The 24,690-nt window shown below is 35.8% G+C and overlaps 3 protein-coding genes across 3 annotated transcripts; all 3 read left to right on the top strand.

The window, feature by feature from the left end:
• The first annotated feature begins 3,050 nt into the window (after positions 1-3,050).
• LOC133529164 (fatty acid-binding protein 2-like) lies at positions 3,051-6,746 on the top strand. Its single transcript, XM_061866813.1, has 4 exons — positions 3,051-3,472; positions 4,174-4,325; positions 5,883-5,993; positions 6,327-6,746. The coding sequence occupies exons 1-4, from the start codon at positions 3,403-3,405 to the stop codon at positions 6,378-6,380; spliced, it is 387 nt and encodes a 128-aa protein (XP_061722797.1). The 5' UTR covers positions 3,051-3,402; the 3' UTR covers positions 6,381-6,746.
• Positions 6,747-15,270: 8,524 nt separating this feature from the next.
• Positions 15,271-18,713, top strand: LOC133529252 (fatty acid-binding protein 2-like). The gene is made up of 4 exons (XM_061866938.1): positions 15,271-15,433; positions 16,407-16,561; positions 16,848-16,958; positions 18,014-18,713. The coding sequence occupies exons 1-4, from the start codon at positions 15,364-15,366 to the stop codon at positions 18,065-18,067; spliced, it is 390 nt and encodes a 129-aa protein (XP_061722922.1). The 5' UTR covers positions 15,271-15,363; the 3' UTR covers positions 18,068-18,713.
• A 1,992-nt stretch (positions 18,714-20,705) lies between these two features.
• Positions 20,706-24,257, top strand: LOC133528808 (fatty acid-binding protein-like). The gene is made up of 4 exons (XM_061866277.1): positions 20,706-21,011; positions 21,842-22,011; positions 23,125-23,235; positions 24,062-24,257. The coding sequence occupies exons 1-4, from the start codon at positions 20,930-20,932 to the stop codon at positions 24,128-24,130; spliced, it is 432 nt and encodes a 143-aa protein (XP_061722261.1). The 5' UTR covers positions 20,706-20,929; the 3' UTR covers positions 24,131-24,257.
• Positions 24,258-24,690: the final 433 nt, after the last annotated feature.

The following is a 24,690-nucleotide window of genomic DNA, read 5'->3' as shown; positions in this document are numbered from 1 at the left end:
TAGGATGTTTCTACTATAATAAATTCTAAATGTCATACAAATAAAATAAAAAATAAAACAACAAAGGAAGTACATGCATTGGAACATCAATTTCATCTCATTATTCAAATATAGTTATTGTTTGGCTATACACAACAAAATTACTTAATTATTTTGACGATCGTGTGTCAGTCAGGCCATGTTTTTGAAAAAATCCATGTCGACTGGCAAATCATGTAACTTTTTGGTAACCAGCGTTTTTTGCCTAATTTGATCTCGCTGAATCTAAATTTGCCGGTCCTTGCAGCAAGATGGCCATGCGATGGTTGAAAGATTGAAACCGCGTTCGAGCAAGCACATACTCCACATTACTGAAGGGCTATCCCATATCCCATCGCCATCCCGCCGCGCCATAAGCCATCCAACACCACTGCGCTCTACACACGCTGGCCCATCGTATAGAGGAGCCATTTGATTATAACTGAATCTTCAAACGTCAACTTACATATAATAACTACCGCATAATGCAGAGGGCTGGCGACATACGCTTGAGCTGTCAAATTCGAAGCACGTTTTTTTATTACATTGTACAGTCAGCATCAATTGTAGCGGATGAAACAACGCGCCAAAAGTATCTGATATTCCGGAAAACTTTTACAGTCTTAATTGTTCTACATATAGAATCACCACATTTTGTTAAGCTGTTACAAAATGGTAGATACATTTGAAACCTTGTTTGATCCGCTACTTTTGATGCTGACTGTACACATCTACTACATAATAATTTCTTGCCATACACCCGATGGATGATCATGATGACAATGACATATCAGCGATTTGCCATAATTCGCTTACTGATAACGAGTAGGTTTTATCAACCCGCGATTAGAATGGGACGGTAGTGTGTGCAGATAAACATAACAAATTTATTTCAGTACAATGACGTTACAAAACGAGAAAAAAAAAATGAAATAAAATAAAAAGAGTTGTCAGTTAAATAAATTGTTTAAAAAATTATCCATAAGGTAAGGTGGGATAAGGACGAACATAGTTTATTTTGCTCGGGCAAGACTAACAGTATGAGGATTCCATACAAGTGTTTGTCTTTCCCTACAAGCTGGGGTAGTTAGAGTCATACCATCATAAGGCCTTTAACATCTTGACAGATGATTTATGCAGCGTTTATATATGAGGGACAACGTCTCTCATGGCTGCATAAGTGCATAAGCCAATGCGGGACTGCAATGCGGCATTTGCGACCACATTTGTGGCAACTAAAAGAGGGAGCCATGTTGGCAACAACTTCAGTTGGGTTGTGCCTCTTCGCGCGTTTTCGGGAAAGGTCTTGAACGTGTTGTCGTGAATATCGCGACCTTTCGCGATTGTACCCCTCAATCCATCGCGATCTGACGCACGCCTCGAGTACTAGGTTAGAGTAGCGTACCTCGTTTTACGCAAATTAGGCACAATGGTTGTCATTTGCGGAAAGTGCCCAGAAGGACTAAGTAAATACAGCGACAAGACCGCCTGTTCCTACTTTTCTTTACATTGTAAATTTGTTTTCTTTGTGGTGCAATAATAGTACATTACGATACAAGTGCGAAAAATAGGAAATTCGTAACGAGTGGCGATAAATTAAATCACGACAGAAGGGAGTGTTTTAAATCGACACGAGTTGCGAATTACCTATTCGTACATGTATCGTACAACGTTTTACTGTACATATGGCCCTTTAAATGTTCGACACAGTAACGTAATATGCTAATTTTCGCACTAGTGCGGTAAAGTGATGATGATGTCCTCCCAGACGTATCCGTCGACGGCGACATCCTTACAAATAAAAAGGTTCTTAACTATTACGTGCATGGGCGCGGGCGTGGCTTGCGAATCCAAATTTTGTTTTGACAGTCCGGCAACACGAAACACAGTAGAGCTGCCCAGATGCGTTATATGTGTAATGGTAGGAGGGCTTGGGCTGAGTTTTTCGGAGCTGGCGTTTGGCGTCAAGATCTTCAAGTCGGGTGTGCTCGAAGTTACTAAGACCTGTGTTGACAGCAGTTCGCCAGTCCGATCTCCGAGATGCAAGCTCCTCCCACGACTCGCATGATATGCCGGTGGCCGAAAGGTGGCGGTTTTAAGACATCCTTGTAGCGTAAGTACTGCCCACCAGCCTTGCGTTTACCTGCGGCTAGCTCAGAGTAAAACACTGCTTTAGGCAGTCTAGATGGTGCCATACGTACAAGGTGCCCACACCAACGCAGTTGGCCTTTTATGAGCAGATATTCCATACCCGGCATGCCCGTTCGACGAAGAACCACCGAGTTTGGAACACGATCCTGCCACTTCAACCGTAGTATTCTTCGGAGACATCATAGATGGAATGTGTCTAGCCGTTATATGTCCCCTTTGTATAGACACCAAGTCTCCGAGGCATAGAGCAACAGAGGTACAATAATTGTTTAAAAAAATATATCATTTTACTTTTCTTGGTATTCGAAATGAAAAGTAGAGTGTCTAACTCGGGCGAAAGGCATCATTTCATCTCTTGGTTAACAATGTACTATTCAAAGATATCGAGATTTTGGGACGAGTGTAGCCGTGGCTGCAAAGGTCATGACGCTGGCGTCAGCCGAGTAAGCTGTAGATGCCGGTTCTATTCCGGCCTCGGCATTGGCATATATCTAAGGACGGGCCTTGCGGGCATTAAGAATGGGGCCAGTACAGTGGTGTCACGTACACGAATATAGGCCATTAGTGCAGTCTAACGCCACAACGCGATTGGTTGATGAGTACGCATCACGCGCACGATTGGTCGCAACTAGTCGCGTTAGACTGCACCATTGGCTCGAATTCGCGAGTAACACCGCTGAACTAGCACCAATCTTAGTGCCCGTAAGGTCAGTCCTTAGATATATGTCAATGGGCTTCGACCACTGGAGCGCTTGGTAACTTTTTCTCAAGTAGATATGTGATGTCTATTTCAGTTTAAAAATTGTATAGTTAACTTTATAAACGCATAAAAAAATAACTCATAACACCATCGTATCGTAATGAAAGTCTCGTATCAACACCTGACAAACAAAAAAAAAGTATTAAATAAGTATGTAGGTGTAAATATTCTCATTTTACGGTTACAGTTTACGGTTCAATTTATAATGGTTAATGGCGAAACGAAAAATGATTAATTGCATTAACGTTTCGGCCAACACTGCTAACCCTACTTTCGAATCCCCTCATTTCGGTCGAATAATCTTAATCTCCCAATAGATACAAAGATAGGGCCTAATAAGGTGTGACCTATCTATACATAAGTTATAAAAAGGACACTCGTCATTCGTACTGGGTCACTCATTGGCGCCCGCTGTACTTACTGATCGGTACTTTGTTGTGCTTGTCGGATCCAAAGCGGTTGACGCTGACAAAATGTCTTACTTCGGGAAAACGTTCACTTTAGAGAAACATGAGAAATTTGACGAGTTTCTTGCAGCTCTGGGTAAGTTATTTTGTGATACCGCAATGTTTTATATATTTCGAATTTAAAGCCGTCCATTCACTATGTGGTTTGTTATTGAGTTGCATCGTTGCATCACTCTTGTTTGATATACTGAAAAAACAGATGCAAATGCAAACTGATAATAAACCACGATTTGAAACGAACTGCGTTCTAGACATATTATAAAAACCCCAATAAAGGATTTAACCTTTTATCAACTTGACAGAGTCTCATTTAAAACGGCAATTTTTTCTCTCCGGCGTCGACAACGTCAAACAATTTTCAGCTAATATTATAACCGGATGAACCGAAACTCTATTTTCAACTCCCTCTGCTTGTAATATTAGTTGTAAATTGTTGAGCAATACACTTTTCGTTAGTGACACTCGTGACATCTAGTGTCAAGTAGCGGTACCAATAAATCCGCTACTTAATCTAGATATCGACTAAGAAAATAATAATCATTTTGGTATACACACTGATGTATGGACTGAGCTCTCTTTGCTTACTTATTTCTTTATGATGCGATGCGAAGAGAAGTGCCAATAATCAAGACCATTGTCAATCGTAATCAGTCGGTCAAAACCAGTTGAAAACCATAACGAGTTATTAAATCTGAACTATCTGAATCGCGTTCCTGTGGCAGTTCGCCTGAGGCCCTATTTACCTAAAATTTATAACCTCCTTTCTTTGATTTTCAGGAGTACCCAAGGAAAATATAGACGTTATGTGCTCGAAACAAGCCACTCTGACCTTATCGAAAAATGGCGATACCTTCACCCAGTCCGTAGTGAACCAAACTATCAGTTTTAAGTTGGGCGTCGAGTTCGATGAGACCGTCGGTGGTAATCAGGTAACAGTTCTCTTTGATTTTTAGGGATACCTAAGGAACAAAACGTTATGTGCTCAGAAAAGGCCACCCTAACCTTGTCGAAAATTAGAGATACCTTTACCCAGTCCGTATTGAATAATCGATATGTATATTCTGTAAAGTTGACTATAGATACCTTGTCGAAAATTCGAGATACCTTTACCCAGTCCGTATTGAACAAAACTATCAGTTTTAAGTTGGGCTTCGAGTCCGCTAAATTCACAATTTCAACCAATTCAGACGTAAACAGATTCAGACGTGAGCAGGATCAACCCTACGCATTTAGTAAATTATAATCAACTGTTTCGTATTAGTATTAGTGAGAGTAACGTATTTTTTCTGTGTATAAAAGTTGCAAAGACACCCCACAATTAGAATACATCCGTCAAATACCCTTCACATTATTCATCTGAATAACAAGTATGGAGGTTAAAGGTAACAAGTCTCATATTGTGTATCATCAGCCGGGTTACTTTGAAAACTCATATGGGCTTGTGCACAAATCACGCGAGGCTCGATAGGGGGGAGGGGGGTCACGAAAAAATCACGAGAGATCACGTTGGGGGAGGGGGTTAAAAGAAAACCTCACGTGTATTTTTCTATGGTGAACGAAACTAAGCAAAAATATCTACCACATACTTTTTCTCGGTTTTGTTAAACATAAATCTTCACTTGGCACTTCAAAATAGCGAGTCTAAACAAAATTTACTCTATACATTACTATTTATCTTAAAATTGGGTCGAAAAAAATAATAATTAAATACACGTGAGGTTATGTGGGGGAAAGGGGGTTCGCCAAGAACCTCACCAAATATCACCAAAGGGGAGGGGGGGTCAAACAGTAGCTGAAACAACCTCGCGTGATTTGTGGACAAGCCCTATCTCTAACTTTAACGTAACAATACTAACAAAATTTTTTTCATAATCATAGTGCTGTCATAACGGATAAAGAGGTTTTATCTTTATTAATTCATTGTTGTAGGATGACCATGACCATGATGTAGATACGTACATAATTAAATAGATTGTCAGGATATCGTCAGGAATGATAAAATGTAAGCATCTCACGATTTTTATCTACTCGATATTATTTACTTAAAATAGTTAATTAAATTTCACGAAATATTAATTAACTATTACCTTACCTAAATCAGGACCAAGCCACTGGATTGAGCTGAATAACACTATAATTTATTCTACGGATCGCCGGTTCTATAGTAGAAAAGTTCGGGAAGCCATTGAAATAAAAATAAAACATAGCAATTTCAGTTGGGATGGTTTTAGGACCTCATCCACATAGACATTAATAAATGTAAGCGAATACAAATATCGCCGGTTGAAAACCTTCCTCTGAAATTTATTTGTCAACCTGATGCCGCGGTCTGCTGTTACACTACCCGAGAGTGTGTGGCCGCTTAGTCAGTCGCAGAGGTAGCAGCAGGCCATTGCTGGCAGGCAATAATTGCATATGTGTGTACACCCGATAGGACCAGAGACTGCAGGCGGACTAGTAATGGGGAATTTACTTTTTTTATACAGGCTAAAACCATATGCGTGATGGAAGGTGATACCCTGACGCAAACACAGAGGTTTCAAGATGGCCGCACCATGACATTTAAGAAGCAGTTCTCAGACGATAAGCTTGTCGAGGTAAGTTTTTTTTTTAGTTTAAAAAATATACTCTATCAAGAATGCTCATTAAGAATTATGAGTATTTTAAAGTTTGAAGTCTGTAGGTCTTCAAAGCCTAATATACTTCCGAGTAATTAATAAAATTAGTAATATAATAATAATAATAGGTATTCGCAAGAATAAATTACTTAAAATTGAATTAATACCTAAGTAAGAAATTACAGATTCTCATAGTTCCATTTTGTCTTATGGATGGGTCTAGACATTTGGGTCCCGCACTAAAAGTAAAAATGTCTTAATAATTAGAAAACATCTAGGAGCAAATGATGTAAATATTGTTTTTTTTTTCAGACGGCTACCACCAGTGTTTGGGATGGCGTTGCCTACAAATACTACTCTGCGTAGACTTCTCACCTTCTCAGACTTGTGTGATTGTTTCCAATAAGAGATGGGCCGAATTTTCGGTAATTGTTCGGTATATGCCAAAAAAAAACATGGTAGGTATTTTGAATCCATACGATGCTTTGATTAATGAAGGGTGTTAAACATTCGTTTGCGACTCCCTAGCCACTTGATCTTTTTCAAATGGTTTATTAAAATGATATAGATGAACCGAAAATTTCGCCCGAAAATTCGGTTTGGTAAGATCTGAACCGAAAATTGACGGAATATTCGTATTCGACAAACTCCATATTCGGACCATCTCTATTTAAAATAATGTTTGTAAAATTATAAAATATGCTACTATTTAATTAAACATAAACCCACCAACCCTTGTTTTTTCCTTTCTAATAAACACAAAATGCCAAAATGATCGTTAAGGAGAAATTATAATAAAGGGCTTATAAGACCGTTCCCACTCGTCAGATATCGAATTTTAATCGTATATCTCAGTGGCAGACCATTTTATATGCCGACTTACCCGACACCGATTTCCTTGCAACTGGATCATACGATTAAAATCTAGGCCCGACATCCGACAAGTATAAGTTTTATATCCTTTATATTGTTACCTAGCGCTATATATTGTAGATTTATCAGTAGGTAATCTAGTAATCTGTGGACGATGTTGTTGGTCTCACACTTCATTATAATAATAATAATAATTTAGCCTATATACGTCCCACTGCTGGGCACAGGCCTCCTCTCATGCGCGAGAGGGCTCGGGCTATAGTCCCCACGCTAGCCCAATGCGGATTGGGGACTTCACATACACCTTTGAATTTCTTCGCAGATGCATGCAGGTTTCCTCACGATGTTTTCCTTCACCGAAAAGCAAGTGGTAAATATCAAATGATATTTCGTACATAAGTTCCGAAAAACTCATTGGTACGAGCCAGGATTTGAACCCACGACCTCCGGATTGAAAGTCGGACGTCATATCCACTCGGCCACCACCGCTTACACACACTTCACACTTCATTATTCTTTGTATTTTATTTTTGTGTCTAAACCTGTGTGTTACTGTTTTTTGTCCCGAAAAAAAGAAAAAAAAAAAGTATCACAAGGAGGATCGCGAAATTAGACTTAACAGGCGAAAGCCATTTTATGAAGAAAGCCATTAGCCTCTAACTGAACTTTTGAATTCTGCAGAACTTTATCAGAACAGCTGGGCGTCATTAGTTTATAATAATAGTTTATTTTCTAATCAGTAAACTATTATTTTAACCGCGTTGTACTTAGGTCGAATAACGCCAGCTGTTCTGAAAAGTTGATTATTATTATATATATAAAAAGCGCAACAATATTTCAAAAACTTCTGGATCAACCTGGCTTGGCTTAAATTAATCATGGTGGCAGCATGGTTCCATTTTTGTCACATGTCACTTTTACGAACACATTTTTAGAACGTGACAGGTATGGTGACAAATGATAAAGAGCCGACCATGTTAGCCCTACTGATTGTTTGTTCTGAACGTAACTTTTGGAATTAAGTTAGCGGATGCCCTAAGCGAAAAAAAGTGTAATGGCATTATTCATAAACGCGTTACAGACCTGAATTAACTATGAATAGTTTGTCTTTATCTGTCATTTTGACTTATGTATTCGTAACATAATTTAACTAAATCAGCAGTGGCAGCATGGTTCCATTTTTATCGCTTGTCAAGTTGTCACTATGCCTGTCACTTACGCACTTACATACTTGTTAGAACGTGACAGGCATGATGACAAATGATAAAGAGCCGACCATCTTAGCCCTACAGGTTCGTAAAGTTTAATGAAAAAGAATAAGTAGCCCAATTTTACCGATTTGCGTCAATCCTATAGACGAGCAGTTGGCAAACAGCCGCTTAGAAATGGGTGGTAATAGCGACGATCCGGGTTCGATCCCAGGATGTGTATGAAGATATTAGGTACTTTTTGTATTTTCATATTTTTGATTGACTGCGATTATGTAGCTCGACCTAAGCGTATCAGTTTCAGCTTGTAAAAATATTTACTTATGTTTAATTGTTCTCCCTGCTTAAGTCGCATTTCTAAACTGATTTGTGAATTTTTGTGAGCAGTTTCGATAGTTATTATTTTGTCGTTTAAGTATTTTTCTTCGAATTTGTTAGTTAATTTATTATTGATTAATGCGTTTATCAATACTACGAAATATACTTCGTTCCACACGAATGTTCCACGACAATCACGCATTTTTTTATAAGTATCTATGTTTTAGTTCAATTACTTCTACTTATGCCCAAAACTTAAACGAAGAAAATTTACTAGAACAACTTTTAGTTTATATTCCATGAAAATGAACACTCCTTAATTCAGTTTATATAGTTCACTTCATTTACATCATGACTACAACTTTGCCATAGTTTAATACGGTTAACCAACCTGCAAACATAATTTTGCTAATCGCCAGTTTTTCAGTTTCGGCCCCCTGAAGATGAACATGCAAAGCCAAAGCTTATGATTGTGACCTACAGCGTCGAGCCGTCCGACTTGGACGAAGGATTCAAGGCGATGGTATAATAATTAATAATTTTAGTATAGGCACGCGACAGCATGTCAAGCCAAGTTCAAAAGAAGACAGCGGGCGTGTGTTATATTACACGAACCATTTGACTTTGTGACTACGTAAGAAGTTCAAGATAAATATATAAAAATTGTTTCATTTATTAAAACCCTTAAGACTAACTAGAACCCAAAGTTTTATTAATATAGCTCAACCAGATATTAAGATACAAACATCTCAAAATCGGGACTATTCTCACTGACTGACTGACTGTCTGCTGACCTAACATCAAAAACCTAACCCACTTCCATTGACATATAGGTATATCTAAGGACGACCCTTACGGGCACTAAGAATGGCGCTAGTTCAGTGGTGTCACTTTCGAATTCGACCCAATCGTGCAGTCTAACGCAACTAGTTGCGACCAATTGCGCGTGATGCAAACTCATCAACTAATCGCGTTGTGCCAAGTTTTTTTTTCTTAAGTTAAGTTTTTTTTCTTTGAATTTGTTTATAATTATTATTGATTAATTCGCTTATCAGTAATAATATACTTCGTTCCAACCGAGTATTCCACGACAATCACGCATTTTTTATATCTATGTTTTAGTTGGTTTAACTACTTCTACTGCTGCCCAAAACTTAAACGAAGAAAATTTATTATGTCAACTTTTAGTTTTTATTCCTAAAAATGAACACTCATTAATTCAGTGTATATAGTTCACTTCATTCACATCATGATTACAACTTTGCCATGGTTTAATACGGTTAATCAACCTAACCTAATACTGTTACGAACCTAAGATAAAAAAGCTGTTTTTTTTTACTATATGATCTTTTTTACAAGTATGTTATTAGTTTCTATTTACACATTAAACTCCTATCGAATTTGTAATAGCAAAAATGAATTTTAGTTTAAATTTAATATTTTTTATATCTATGTTTTAGTTGGTTTAACTACTTCTACTTCTGCCCAAAACTTAAGCGAAGAAAATTTATTAGGTCAACTTTTAGTTTTTATTCCTAAAAATGAACACTCATTAATTCAGTGTATATAGTTCACTTCATTTACATCATGATTACAACTTTGCCATGGTTTAATACGGTTAACCAACCTGGTAACATATAATTTTGCTAATCGCCCATTTCTCAGTTTCGGCTCCTGCAAATAGTGCAAATGAACATGCAAAGCCAAAGCATGACTTACAGCGTTGAGCCGTCCGACTTGGACGAAGGATTCAAGGCGACGGCATAATAATTTTAGTATCTAGGTAGGTACGCGGCAGCATGTCAAGCCAAGTTCAATTCAAAAGAAGAGAACTGGCGACGCAGCGGGCGTGTATTATATATTACACGAACCATTTGACTTTGTGACTACGTAAGAAGTTGAAGATAGACTTATTAAAATTGTATCATTTATTAAAACACTTAAGGCTACCCAGAACCCCAAGTTTCATATAGCTTAACCGGTTATTAAGATACAAACATGTAAAAATCTGGACTTTTCTTACTAACTGATTGAGATTGACTGCCTGCTGACCTGACATCAAAAATCTTACCCACTTCCATCTGGAATCTGGGGTGATCTAGCAAATTGAAATTTGGCATTCAACTGGGTAATTGTGCTGTTACGAACCTAAGATAAAAAAGCTATTTTTTTTTTACTATATGATTTTTTTTACAGGTATTTTATTAGTTTCCATTTACACATTAAACTCCTATCGAATTTATAATAGCAAAAATGAATTTTAGTTTAAATTTAATATGTTTGATATTTCTAATTAGATTTTAAAAAAAGTACCTAATTGATCTAATTTTGCTCAATATTAAAAGTATTTTTGATATCTGATTGCATGTAAAGACTTACTAAAGCGATTACGCCCTGAAGATCTCATTTATTTTGACAGCGAACTCAATAACGATGCATACTTAATTAGGTCATATATGATGTAGCTATAGCTTTTTCATCAGTAAAAATCTTTGTAACAGAACTTATGACCTGACTAAGTATTCCTTATATTCAGATATCAGTTTTCATTAAGAATTCGAACAGATTTTTCATCGGGTGTACCTACCGTTTTTAATCTAAGAGCAAAAGAATAAAAAGTTCTGAAACTTATGCATACCACCTGGGATTGGGCTAACTCGGAGGACGCATTTAGGATCAAATAAAGGATTACCCCTTACTGCATGTAATAAAAAATATTTGTTGAAATTTGAACTTTAACCGCTGTGAATAGAGTTGAATATCATATCCGCCATATATGGCTTCGTACACGGTAAGGAGTTAAAACGATTTCCAGCTGTCTAGGAATAAATTCTTTAAAAAAATGATTGCCTTACTTGAGCTATTAACGACTATATTACTGTGTTATTGACGCTAATTCCAATTATATGTATGTGGGTACATATTTTATAAATGGTTTATGGTGTATGGCTTAAGAGGCTGTCAACACCCAATGTCCTTGAAATTGATGTTACTTAAACAGTTTTTTTAAGAAAGACTATTTGTTTTAGTCAATTAGGAAAAATATATGTTCATATTAATTATATTTCAAAGACCGTGGTTGTACTCCATACATGATTGAACGAAATCGGCTCGATAGAAAATAATTGCAAAGATTGGTCTTAAAATCACAATTAAACGGTTCTATGTCTTTATTCTTTTGACTTATGGGTCTGCAATTAAAATCACAATTTCAAAAAAATTATATCTAAACCGCTGTTGAGTAAAATATTACACAAATAATCCACTTTTTTTATTTAAATATTTTTCTTATTATTCCCTTGCCCAGGCCCAGTAATATGCGACAGTGCTATCTCATTTACTCCGATACAAATATACAGTGTGCGCGCTTTAGGTATTGAGAGCCTCTTAAGCCCCGCGTTCTTTATCTTAAAACTTTTTCACACTGGTCATGACAGCTATGGGCTCACAACCAAGATCAATATCGATAAATTAGAGAATATGCCGATCAGATTTTTAAAATTACTTGTTAATCATAAAACTAAACTCAAAGTTAACTTAAAACATAAATATCTACTTGCGATAAATAACCATAGGTGCCTAGAGCTTAACTCAGCGGATACCTGGTGTGTTAAGGAACACCAGTTAATCACGCTGACATCACAAAGGCTGTAACTTCAAGCAAGCTATCCGTTCCTAGAATTAATAATTGCTACTGGGATAGAACCCTTAGGAAAAGAATTCCATACTTACTTAATAGTCTGCCTTAAGCCATAAGACGTGAAAATAATAAGACTGAATTTAAATCTATGTTAATAAAATAAAATAAAATTTTATACATTGTAGTCATTAATGACATCATTACCTACTATAAGATATTTTTAGTTATGTAACTACATAGAGACTGGCGACCCCACAGTCCAACTCATTGATGAGTTTTGTGGGGCTACGACTATTTTTAAGAATGCCATTGTTAATACATGGAAATCATACCAAAAAAGAGGTGTTGCCTTACATCAAATGAGGTAGTTCTGTTTTTTATACATATTGGTAGTGATGAAATAGTAATGACAAATCCAAGTTTTCCACCTCGAAAGCCCTTCGGATCATTGTGTGTATATTTAATATACAGTACAGTGAGGGAAATTATTATAACTCGTATCTCTTGTATATCTTTGATGAACCAGGCTGGTCCTCTGAATCCACAGCACTCCTTTTGGGGCCAGCGTGTGTGGTAGCATTTCTTCGTCAACCTGATCAGGCCGGACCAAATTGTCATTTGATGTTGAATTATCAATGAATGTTTTTTCAATGTCGGCACACATCTCCGGTCCTGTATATTCTCGCACGATTGACCATTGCTGTAGTTGCAAATAGCTGAGCATTTGAATCCTTTCTTCAGCTTTCCTGCAACCACAGCTGCTGGTACAAACTTTTTTGAGTTACAGTTAGTTCAAATTTTACAAACCTTTGAGAAGCCGTATCATATGAACTATTTGGCTTACTAAGAAAAAATTATAGTCAATTAATTGCAAATTTCTTCTTAAAAGTGTGTATAGTGACATTTGCCGTAACTCCAGATTTTGGTGGAAAAAAATTACAAATAAAAAAAGTCCTAAAATTTTATCGATTTTCATGTACTTTTCAATTATCCCAAGGGCTTTTGAGGTGGAAAACTTGTATTTGTTATTACCATTTCATCACTACCAACATATTAAAAAAACAGAACTACCTCATTTGATGTTAGGTAACATGTATCAATTCCATGGGTTATGTATTTTAATAAATAAATAAAATAAATAATAAAACACACCCTACTTGGTGATCCAGAAATCAAGATCTGAAGAGCACCAATTAATTCCTAATCATATCTTATTATTGGTTTCTGTAGTACTTGAACAGTGCACACCTTCACGTATGCTACATATTTATGATAACATATTAGCGAACTGAAATAAATTATTGCCTAAAACTACCGATAACTATCAGGGTACCTTATCTTAATCTACCAAAGAAATTGATTAATCGGTTTATAAGTTAATATAAAAATGGGACTCATCCTAACTGGCTTTTTAGCTTTAACTTATCGGCACGGACAGTACTCGTGTTAGTAAAATCAACGGTAATTTTGCATTCGCAATGAAATTACCTATAGATCCATAAAAAGCGTTTAGAGGAATTAATTCCCAGCAAGCTGGATATCTTTTTAATAGTACCTTCATTTGGTCCTAAATGCCTGTAATCCGATATTGCGTTAACACAGGAGGTGTGTATACATTTTGAGAGCCTTAGGAGACAACATTTTCCTCGTATTGCCAAACAACTCGAGGTAGAAGGAACCCAGCATCAATTACAATGGCACTACCAGCAAGGTTTGGTGAATCAGAACACTGGTGAAAAGGCGTTTTCAGATTTTTAACAAGATATTACCAGAATAGAAAGAATAAAATAGAATAGAATAGAATAGAATGGAATGGAATGGAATGGAATGGAATGGAATGGAATGGAATGGAATGTAATGTAATGGAATGGAATGAAATGAAATAGAATAGAATATAACAGAATTTATTCAGGACGCTCGAACAACAAAAAATTAACAATAACATGTCATAAAACGGGTTAAAACGTCACTGAAAAGGTTTCCACTCAGCTTGGTGTCAAGGTACCTTTTGCATACCTTGACGCTGGTCTTCCGTGGAAGCCCTTCCAAAAAACGCGATATAACTATACAAATAAGGTTAAACGAGTTTATATCTAGATAAATCCAAAATGGCGACCATTTTTTCACAATCATCTCATAATTATATCAATTTTCATCATAATTAGAAGAAATGTTCCGTCAGACGTATTGTTTTTCATCTACGAGCAAAAAACTGAAAAAGAGCAATAATGTACGCACATCTCTGGTAATGCACAAACTCGGATTATACTCAAGTAAGGTCAAATGAACCTATTAAAATGATTTCCAGCTTGCTGGGAATTAAATCTTCGAAAAAATCTAATTTTATTGGCCTACTTGAGCTATTAACGACTATATTACTGTTTTGTTGACGCTCATTCCAATAATAAGAAATCATTGTATTTGTTCTTGATATACAAGGAAATTTAAACATAAGATAAATAAATAGTTTACCACGAAATGGTCCCGCCTCAGCATAAATGCTAACCCAAAAGTCAGCGCTGATCTTCCGGTGAGACCATTTGTGAGTCACGAATGCAGCTATACGACACGGCGTCGGCATAAATATGAACGTGACCTTGCGGCGGCAGCGATTTTTTTTTTTTATTAATAAATATTATAGGACATTATTACACAAAAGTCCCTCAGTACGCTCAATAAGGCTTGTATTGTGGGTACTTAAAAAACGACATATATAATATATAAATAATTAAATACATAGAAAACACCCATGACTCGGGAACAAATATTCATGCTCATCACACAAATAAATGCCCTAACCAGGATTTGAACCTGGGAGCATCGGCTTCATAGGCAGGGTCACTACCCACTAGGCCAGACAGATCGTCAAACTATACGAATTATGTGTATATGTATAGGGTAAACCGTCTATTACTGGCCACCTTATATTAAAATGGCTAAAATAAGAATTCTATTTATTTAATTTCACAATTCAAGTAAACTAAATAACTATTGTTTTGATGATTAACTACCTAAAAGAAAACCTATTTGCAATGTGTCAATGTGAATATCATTAACACACATAAATAACAGATGAGGGTAGATATTCCTTGTAGCGTATCTCCTACTATAATTATAATACATATCAGCCGATAATTATCGAAGTAGCTTTATCCTTATCTCCCAAAAATCTGATTAATCGGTTTATAGGTTAATATAAAGGGGACTCGTCTTTAGGTTTTTTAGCTTTAACTTATTGGCACGGGCAGTACTCGTTTGAGGACAAACAACGGTACTTTTGCACTTGTTGAAACTTATTATACTAGTCAAAATGTCTTACATCGGGAAAGCATTCACTTTCGAGAAACACGAGAAATTCGACGAGTTCCTTGCATCTCTTGGTAAGTTATTTTCTGATATCATTGATATCACAATGTTACCTTATTAGATTGTTGCTTATATTTCGGAGTGAATGAATTACTGCATGAATTATCAAGTGAGTAATAAAAATATTTGACCAAAATTATTTACGTATAGTTATTAACTATGATATATCTTGTGATATGTCTTATAAATTATAACATAAGATCATATATGGCTTCATATTCATTCCAATAGAAAATTATTGAGGCATATTGTGCTTCATGTGCGGTTAAGTATATATAGGTAGTGTAGACATATTGCATAATATGGCTAATGATACAAATGGAGACTTAAGAATAACGGTTTACGTCCACGAAAAGTACTTACTTAGTAGTTACTTGAAAAATAATTAACATTAACGATGAACTACTGGAATGCATACAAAGCCATATTTGGCGTTTGCGAAAACATTATCTAATCTCTTATTTCTACAAAACATTATTTTTAATGAACCCAAAATATTAGCTAAAGAGGGTTTAGACTATATACTAATATTTTTATTTGTCAGTATGTCTAAACTTACACATATGTTATCTTATCTATCATCGAAGCTAAACTATGTATTTATTCCACACTCCACTGAACGAACGCATCTCTATTACCAGCAATATTTTTACACTAAAATGGAAACCATTACAAATAAAATAAGTATTTTGATTTCTTTACAGTGGTAGTGGTTCCAAATTTTAAGTATTTTTCTTATACCACGATAGTGGCAAACAAGCATACGGCCCGCCTGATGGTAAGCAGTCTCCGTAGCCTATGTACGCCTGCCACTCCAGAGGAGTTACATGTGCGTTGCCGACCCTCTTGAGCTCTGGCAACCTTACCTACTCACCGGCAGGAACACAACACTATAAGTAGGGTCTAGTGTTATTTGGCAGCGGTTTTCTGTAATGTGGAGGTCAATATAACTAAAATGTAAAAAAATACCTTATCTTTGGTTTTCAGGGGTGCCAAAAGAAAAAATAGATGAACTCTGCTCCCACAAAATCAGTCTCGTTTTGGAGAAAAATGGAAATACATACAACATGAAATTATTGAACAAAACTATCAGTTTCCAGTCGGGCGTGGAGTTCGACGAGACCCTCGGTGATGGTCATCAGGTAATAATTCTCAAATATCCCCTTATTGTCTATATATATCGGCGACCGATCATAAAATCAGGCTGATCGTAAAGGTCCCGTGTAATATTTTAAAGGTCACATTAAACCAATAGATATAGGTAGGATAGGTTCGTTAGGTTGCATCAGATGCCCGAAGGGCAAACTGCCCAGAATACGCGGGGCTCTGCCGACTCAGGGAACGAGACAATGATTTTCACACCAATATAATATTCGTGGCATCTCTAAGTAATACCTATGAGAGTAAGAATTTATTTTTTAATTCCAGTGCAAGACCATCTGTGTGGTGGAGGGTGACACTGTGACACACACGCAAAAGCATCAAAACGGCCGGATTATCACATTTAAGAAACAGTACTCAGACAACAAGCTTGTCGAGGTAAGTTTAAAAAAACAGCCATACTACCAGAATATATATCATAGAAACCCTAACATTTCGGAAGACAAACTTAATTACCACTGCTTTTGACATTAGAAAAAATCGAAGTATAATGCAGACCCGGTGTGTGAGCTTTGCTACCAAGTGAAACACAAAAATGTTTACCACACCAACGCAAGGAAAATACTATACATACAATATTACAAATCAAATCAAAATAAATTCCTTTAAAACGCACGCTTTTTCACGTTGTCATTTTTTATTCAAAATGACAACGTGAGGAAACAACTGCATCAAATTATTTCCATTCCGCCATTCTTGCGGATAAAATGCAACTTTCTTACAACAGTTTTTGAACAATAAAGAGAGGCTTTATTTACGTTTAGGTAGGTACATTTAAATAATGCATAGTTAAGGATTTCTTCGATTACCTACCAGAGTTCCACACAAAAAATATTGTTCCTAAACAGTTGCATTCCACTTTATAAAACATTAAAATATCTAGTAATGTTTAATGTAGTCTTACTTTTATATGACGGGAATCGTGGGCGTATCATACTAGAGACAGCACACCACTGTACCTTCAATAGTGAATGACGAGGGCTTTCAATTAAATACGATGTTCAACTCATAGTCTTTACTGGACAAGACTGATTACAAACTACACACGTTACATTTCTTAAGAAAGCCAGTGGGTTTGACCCAGGAATCGCCATCGACGTCATCTTCTCCCGTTCTCGTCTGGAGATTGATTGACAGCATAACTTCAATCGTTCTCGATTTCAATTTTTTTGACAGCGCACTCTATGACATCTTGGTGGAACTGCGTCGAACGCCACTCAGGTGTAATGTAAAATTCTAGCTTGCTCTATTTGTAATGCTTCTTAAAGCCGATAGATGGCACGATTCAGTCGTTCTCCAACATATATTATGATTTTTTTTATATTTTTGAGATATGAAAGTAGATTAAATAAATACCTTAAACACTAAAAAAATGATCATTAATACCTATCAAATTTATTCGAAAATTAAGCAAATCTTGTTTTTTTTTTCAGACGGCTACCAACAATGTTTGGGACGGCGTAGCGTACAGATACTACTCTGCATAAACATTATCACCCTCTCAGACCAGTTTGAATTAAATTAAAATATAAGTATTGTTTTTTTTAATAAAATCAAATTGCTAGACTTCATTATTAAAGTGGAAGGAACCACCTATATCTACAAAACTTCACGCCGCACAAACCGCGGCACCGCGCGGCGCCACCGCGGCATCACGCGGCGCCACCGCCACACCGCGCAGCGCAGCGGCGCCACACCATAGGTTCTTCTCCTTTATGAAAAAATTTAGTAGTTTTTTTCACTGATTCCAAAAAATAAATCGAATTAAATTTGTTTTTTGTACTGCTAAGGTGCACTGAATTTGTGCAGTAAGTTTTGGTTGACACTTGGCGTTTTATTCCTATGATATATTTATATTATTGTCACACAAATAAATAAATGGAAATAACTGATATCTCCAGAAATCTTAATTTTATAATAAATAGATATTTTATAAAACGTTATGAAATAAACTTAAATCGACCGGGATATAAACCGTGATTACCTTTTATATTGTTTATATTGTGCTCCCGATATATCCCGGGTTTATATCCCGGTCGATTTAAGTCTAGTGAAACTAACCGTGAATCATTCAAAACTGTTATTGTTATGAAATAACCTTTTTTTTAAACAATTTAAGGTAGTTTTATCTGACAGTTAATTTATTTATTAATTAGCTACGGTCGGAAATCCTGAATCCCCCTTCCTCCTTCGTCCTTGTAACTTATCTGACAAATAAAGTCATCGTTGGCATTTCATAATCTTCAAATAAGCTTAACTGGTAGATAAAGTACTAAGTTTTATCTGGCAGTTAATTTAGATGTTGATTAAATATCCCATACTTTAGTTAGACTTTGTGAAACAGACATTTAGAATGACTACCGAAAATACAATATCCGAAGTCTGAAAGCCACACATATCTACATATGGGGCATTGATAAACTGCCTATATTTTGCAACAAATATTTCAATTTATAGTAAATTTGTTTATAAGTAAGTTCTGCTTTCTTCTAAGTCTTTACTTATAAGAAATTTCACTTTTGACATTGACAGATCAGTATCATATCGGAAACAGATTGAATATCTCAAATTTGAATACGCAGGTAAGCCATAATATGTGGGGGTCTCCATTGTTTCCCATAAAGTTTTAAGTCATAATGTATTGTTTGTCCGCATTTTCGTTAGTCATAATTTGGTTTTACTCAGAAACGCGTAACTTTTCAGGATTGCCATAAAACAAACCTAACCTAACCTATCTATAGGATAACTTTACGAAAATCCTGAAAAGTTAAAGGTTTCAGAGTTATGACTAATGATAATCTAGCAATCATTACATTATGACTTTCAATAATTATATCAAACAAAGGGATACGGGCGCCAGGGTTACATATAGCTATCGCTATTATATAACGGATCTGTAAACACTCATGGTAGTAGGCTCGTATGGATGTGCTATACCGCGTGCGCCCATGAGGGACAGAACATACGCAAGGCGACAACATTAAAAACATGTTTTAATATTCCTGATAACATAACAAAACCAACCTACGTATGGTTTTAATACTTCATTGTTACCCACCATAAAAAACGGTGGGCAACAAAAAACCTCTACGTCACTTGGGACTTTTTATAAGTAGACAGAAAGGACGAGTGAGACTATGACAAGGCCAAACAATAATAGACATAGACATAGAAAATTTTTATTCAACATCACATGAAATGGCAGAGTTAACAGACAGTGACATTTAATACAAATAAGCCTTAAATTTAGACTTAAAAACTAAGAAATTGAGTTGTATATACACCGTGTTTTTATTGAATTTCGTTAACTTCGGGGTATCGGTAAGTACGTTTAAGGAAACTAAATGGCATAGTTAATTTTCAAAAAAAAAATTTTTTTTTGTTATTTTTTTTACAATATTTATTTTTATAAAAAGTAACTAAATGTTGCATATAGCGTTGTTATAAAACGGGCATTACATTTAACTCAACCAAACAATTGAAAACTGTGACATATCAATGTCATTTCGAACGTCGATCGTCCTAGATAGTACTTACGTTTAGTAGTAAATGTATGAACTCGCACTAAACACTAATCTAAGGCAAGTGTACACGCTCGTAAGGGCCTTATAAGATAAAAATTAATGATTGATTATCTCCGAAATGGAGTTAATTAGAATATCGGTGTCTTTGAGAAAGTTACTTAATTTAAGCTCAGGAATGCACCCTCGAAATTAACGCAAATCAAAAAAAACACGGTGTATAAATAAATAAATAAATAAATATTATAGGACATTATTACACAAATTGACTAAGTCCCACAGTAAGCTCAATAAAGCTTGTGTTGAGGGTACTTAGACAACGATATATATATAATATATAAATATTTATAATTACTTAAATACATAGAAAACACCCATGACTCAGGAACAAATATCCATGCTCATCACACGAATAAATGCCCTTACCAGGATTTGAACCCGGGACCATCAGCTTCGTAGGCAGGGTCACAACCCACTAGGCCAAACCGGTCGTCAAAATAATAATATAATAATAAATATTCATGAGTGTTAATAGCGCTTTCTCTGCTACTACTGCTGAAAGATACATAAGACTATCTCGTTCTGTCAGTTCCCTCCACCACATGCCCAATCCATACTAACTAAATACCACAGCTAAATACTAAATTCATTAAAAAACTGCAATGGCTGACCAAAACGCCAGCGCTCGGCAAGCAATCAAACCATTTCATATCATGACCCCTCTCCATGATAAAAATGTGGCGTTATCGTGACGATGACGTTTAAATTCATATAAATACTCTGCAGTGTGAAGTGTGAACGAACGCGAATAAAGGATCTCTCGCTAAAATGGACATAATGGATGAGTTCTTGGGAAAAAAATACGCTTTAAAAACGTCAGAAGATTTCGAAGCGTATCTGCAATTTATTGGTAAGTCATTATATAAATATAAGCTAACCTAAACAATAATAAAATGGCAAACAATAGTCGTATGTAAACAAGAGATCGACCGCCATAATTTTTTTCTAGCGCCACCTGTAATCAGGCGATAGTAATACAAACAAATGTGTGTCAAATGACAAAGAGTTGATAACATCCTGATAACGATTAACCAAATTGCTTTGACCAAAGATATATATACCTATAACTCCGTATAAGATAAATAAAATCTAAAAAAAAGTGCCTAGAACATACAAGAAAAAACTATGCTCGAATAGATGGCGATATACCTTTGGCCTATACTCGAGTAGATGGCGACACCGTTTAATATTTAACATATGTTATTCTAAGAGTTTTAGTTCTGTCTCGAAAGATGGCAGTAAATTTAGTTGACTACAAAATTTACTTTGATAATACGCCTCTATACTTAATTTGCTCTGACGTTCAAAATAAACGCCGCCATCTTGGTACTGATAAAACATGTTGTGTTATAAATGCGAATGTCTGCCTGTCTGTGTGTTACCTCTTCACGCTTAGAGTACTAAACCAATGTACATGAAATTTTCTATGGAGATAATACGAGCCCCGAGAAAGAACATAGAATAGTTTTTATTATATCAATGAACTCCCCCCTCGTGGGGGCAAAAAAAGACGGGTTGAATTTAATGAAGTAGGACATACAAAGTAACGCAGACAAAATCGCGGGCGAACGCCAGTTCCTAATTAAAGACTAAAATACTTTAACAAAAGTAATAATTGCTCTAATTAAGCTAACTCAGTCAGAAGTTAAATAAGTAAATTAACGTATTGTTTCATTACAGGTAAAAACTATTTCCAAAGAAAATCATCTCTTTCCCTGAGCCAAGAGAACTGGTTGACCAAGAACGCCACAGGAGCTTATACATTTCACTTCAATTCTCCCTTTGCCAGCGCCACCACAACCTTCATATCAGGGGAAGAGGTGGAGGAGACTAGACCTGATGGTGTTAAGGTAATTTTTCCTCTCGGTAATGATATTAGAAGTTATAAATAAGATCACAGGACCTGCCGCGAACCACGTTCGACGTGTTGCCTCCTGTCACACTTACGTACAAATTTACAAGTGCGAGAGAGAGGCAACACGTCGAATGTGGTTCACGGTAGGCCCTCAGATGACGGTTTTTATACGTACAGAGAACTTGGTTAAGCAAGAACGTCGTGGCCATGTCGTGGCAGTGTCGTTACAAGTAGATTATAGACAAGTACCGTAAAATGTGCCTTCTTTGCTCCGATTCGAAATTTAATTTAACATTTATGGTAGGTATGTTGATATATGCATATGCCGTTTTGTGTATGAAGTAGACCATCACTACTATCATGTTGTAACACTTGATTGAGGCTGCGATATAGTTTTCATACTTATATGAAAACTGTCCGAGAACAATTACCCAGCAAAGTATGCATATTGTCGGTACTTCAGTTTACCCTTTATGATATTTAACCCTATTAATAGTTAGGTAATTAAATTAGGGTTACCCTGTCGTTATGTTAGCCGATCTTTACGGAATCTGTCAAGGTTATCGTTTCCAATTTGTTTTCAGAGTCGAATAGAATGTAAACTTTCATTGCACCCTCAGCAGGTGATACTTGTAGTGAAGTGATGCAATAGTCCTTTTTGGTAACTGGTTCCACTTGAAAACTTTCCAATTAGAGGTTTGCTTGGTTTTCGATTATAAGGTATCAAACAAATAAAACAAATAGGATGTTTTAGCATGACTTACGTTGCCGCTTGTGACTCCATATTATATCATATGCTAAGCGCGACTTCAAGTATGGATTACTCTATGGATTTTCTGGAATTTCTACAAAAGCGTCACAGGATCATTCCATGAAATTATCTACTGTTGTCTCGTACAAACGCGAATTTTCTGAAGATTTGTAGATACAAGAGTTTCCTTTTCTGTGACTAATGGTCAAACATATGCACAGAAAATAATTGCCTGCTTTAAACACCGAAAAACCGTAGCGTCCGTACGGGACAGCCCGTGGAATGCTCCTACATATGTATATATTACCTGAAAATTTTAATTTAGAGTAGATAGAAGTTTCTAATACTTGGTTACAGGTGAGAGCGTTAATTACAATAGAAGAAAACAAAATGACCCACATACAGACAGAGGAAAATGGAAGAATTTCAAAACATGTGCGTGCATTTTCTGCAAACTCAATGACAGTGGTAAGTTATGTATATGAACAAATATACTGCGAGAAAAATTAAAGAGTAGGTACAATTGACATCGCCATATATCTAGTATTATCATAACTGTCCTTTTGTTGTTGTTAGAATAAAATAGAATTTGTTATAATTATTTACCTGATACAACATTCAAGCGTCGATTGTGACACTTTTACTGAATAAGCCATTATAAATATTCAATAAGACCTTTTGTCGAACTGTATAATTTACTTTACTCTTGCATATTTGACATTGTTTTTTGTTTATTATTGATCCTATTTTTAGGTTTATTTTTTTTCCTTTGTTTTGGCTTGACGATCCTTTTCAGGTGAAAATCTCCATGTAATAATTATTGCATTGATCTGAATTATCATGTTATTATTTTAATTTGTTTTTAACGATCTCAATAACCGTTCTAATAAATTGACATGTGTGTAAATTGTGCTGTACTCGTAATAATATGTTGTGTAATAACTGAATCTAAATATATTAAATTAAATTTAAAATGTTTTGTTTCAAAATTAAGGCTGCCAATATTTTTACGATCACAACACAACTAAATATAAAGTAAAGTACGCAAGCCGGATTTAACTAGAAATATTCTTGAGCAAGATCCGGAATAGTAAGCACTGGTAACAATGCGGTAATGCTTGATGCGATTTTCAAACTGAAGGTCCTAATAAGATTTGATATTTACCAGTGCCTCGTCATCTTCAATAAAAGAAAATGCTCGTATCCTGAGGAAACCTACAAATAGGTCAAATAAGTCTCGTTTTATTTGTAAGCAAGATATATTATATTTATAAATTGGTTTTAAATATTTCAGACAACAACATACACAACTATATACGGTGCCGAGAAAACGGCAACGAGACACTACGTTTTAGTGGAATGATGATATCATATAATTATGAGACATATGTCTGGAAGAAATCATTGATTCGACCAATGTATTTTTGGGCAACCTTGTACCTATACTGATATTTAGTGATAAATAAATACTTATTTGCCTCTACTTTTAATCGTTGTGTTCTCTATACGTGTGCGTTCATTTTATGTATGTAGTGTATTTTTGGCTATTTATATCTATATTTTCAAACTTCAAACGAATTTAAAAAGAAAGAATGAGTGAAAGAAGGTTAACAAAGAGAGTGTATAAGGGAGAAGTAGAAGAGGGAGCTGGAAGAGGTAGACCTCGGCGGACTTTCTCTGATCAAATCGGGGAAATCCTGAAGAAAGGCCAGGTCAAGAGCACCCTAAACCGACGAGCGTGTATGAGGAATGTCATGAAAGTGAAGGAAGCGAAAGAGGTATGTCAGGATCGTAGCAAGTGGAAATCCGTGGTCTACCTACCCCTTCGGGAAATAGGCGTGATTATATGTATGTATGTATGTATGTAAACGAATTTATTTAGGTAGCTTTGCAGCAAGTAACCGCGATCGTATTATACAAATA

This window comes from Cydia pomonella, chromosome 20 (assembly GCF_033807575.1).
Source record: "Cydia pomonella isolate Wapato2018A chromosome 20, ilCydPomo1, whole genome shotgun sequence".
NCBI lineage: Eukaryota > Metazoa > Arthropoda > Insecta > Lepidoptera > Tortricidae > Cydia > Cydia pomonella.
This window is presented reverse-complemented; position numbering and strand designations above follow the sequence as displayed.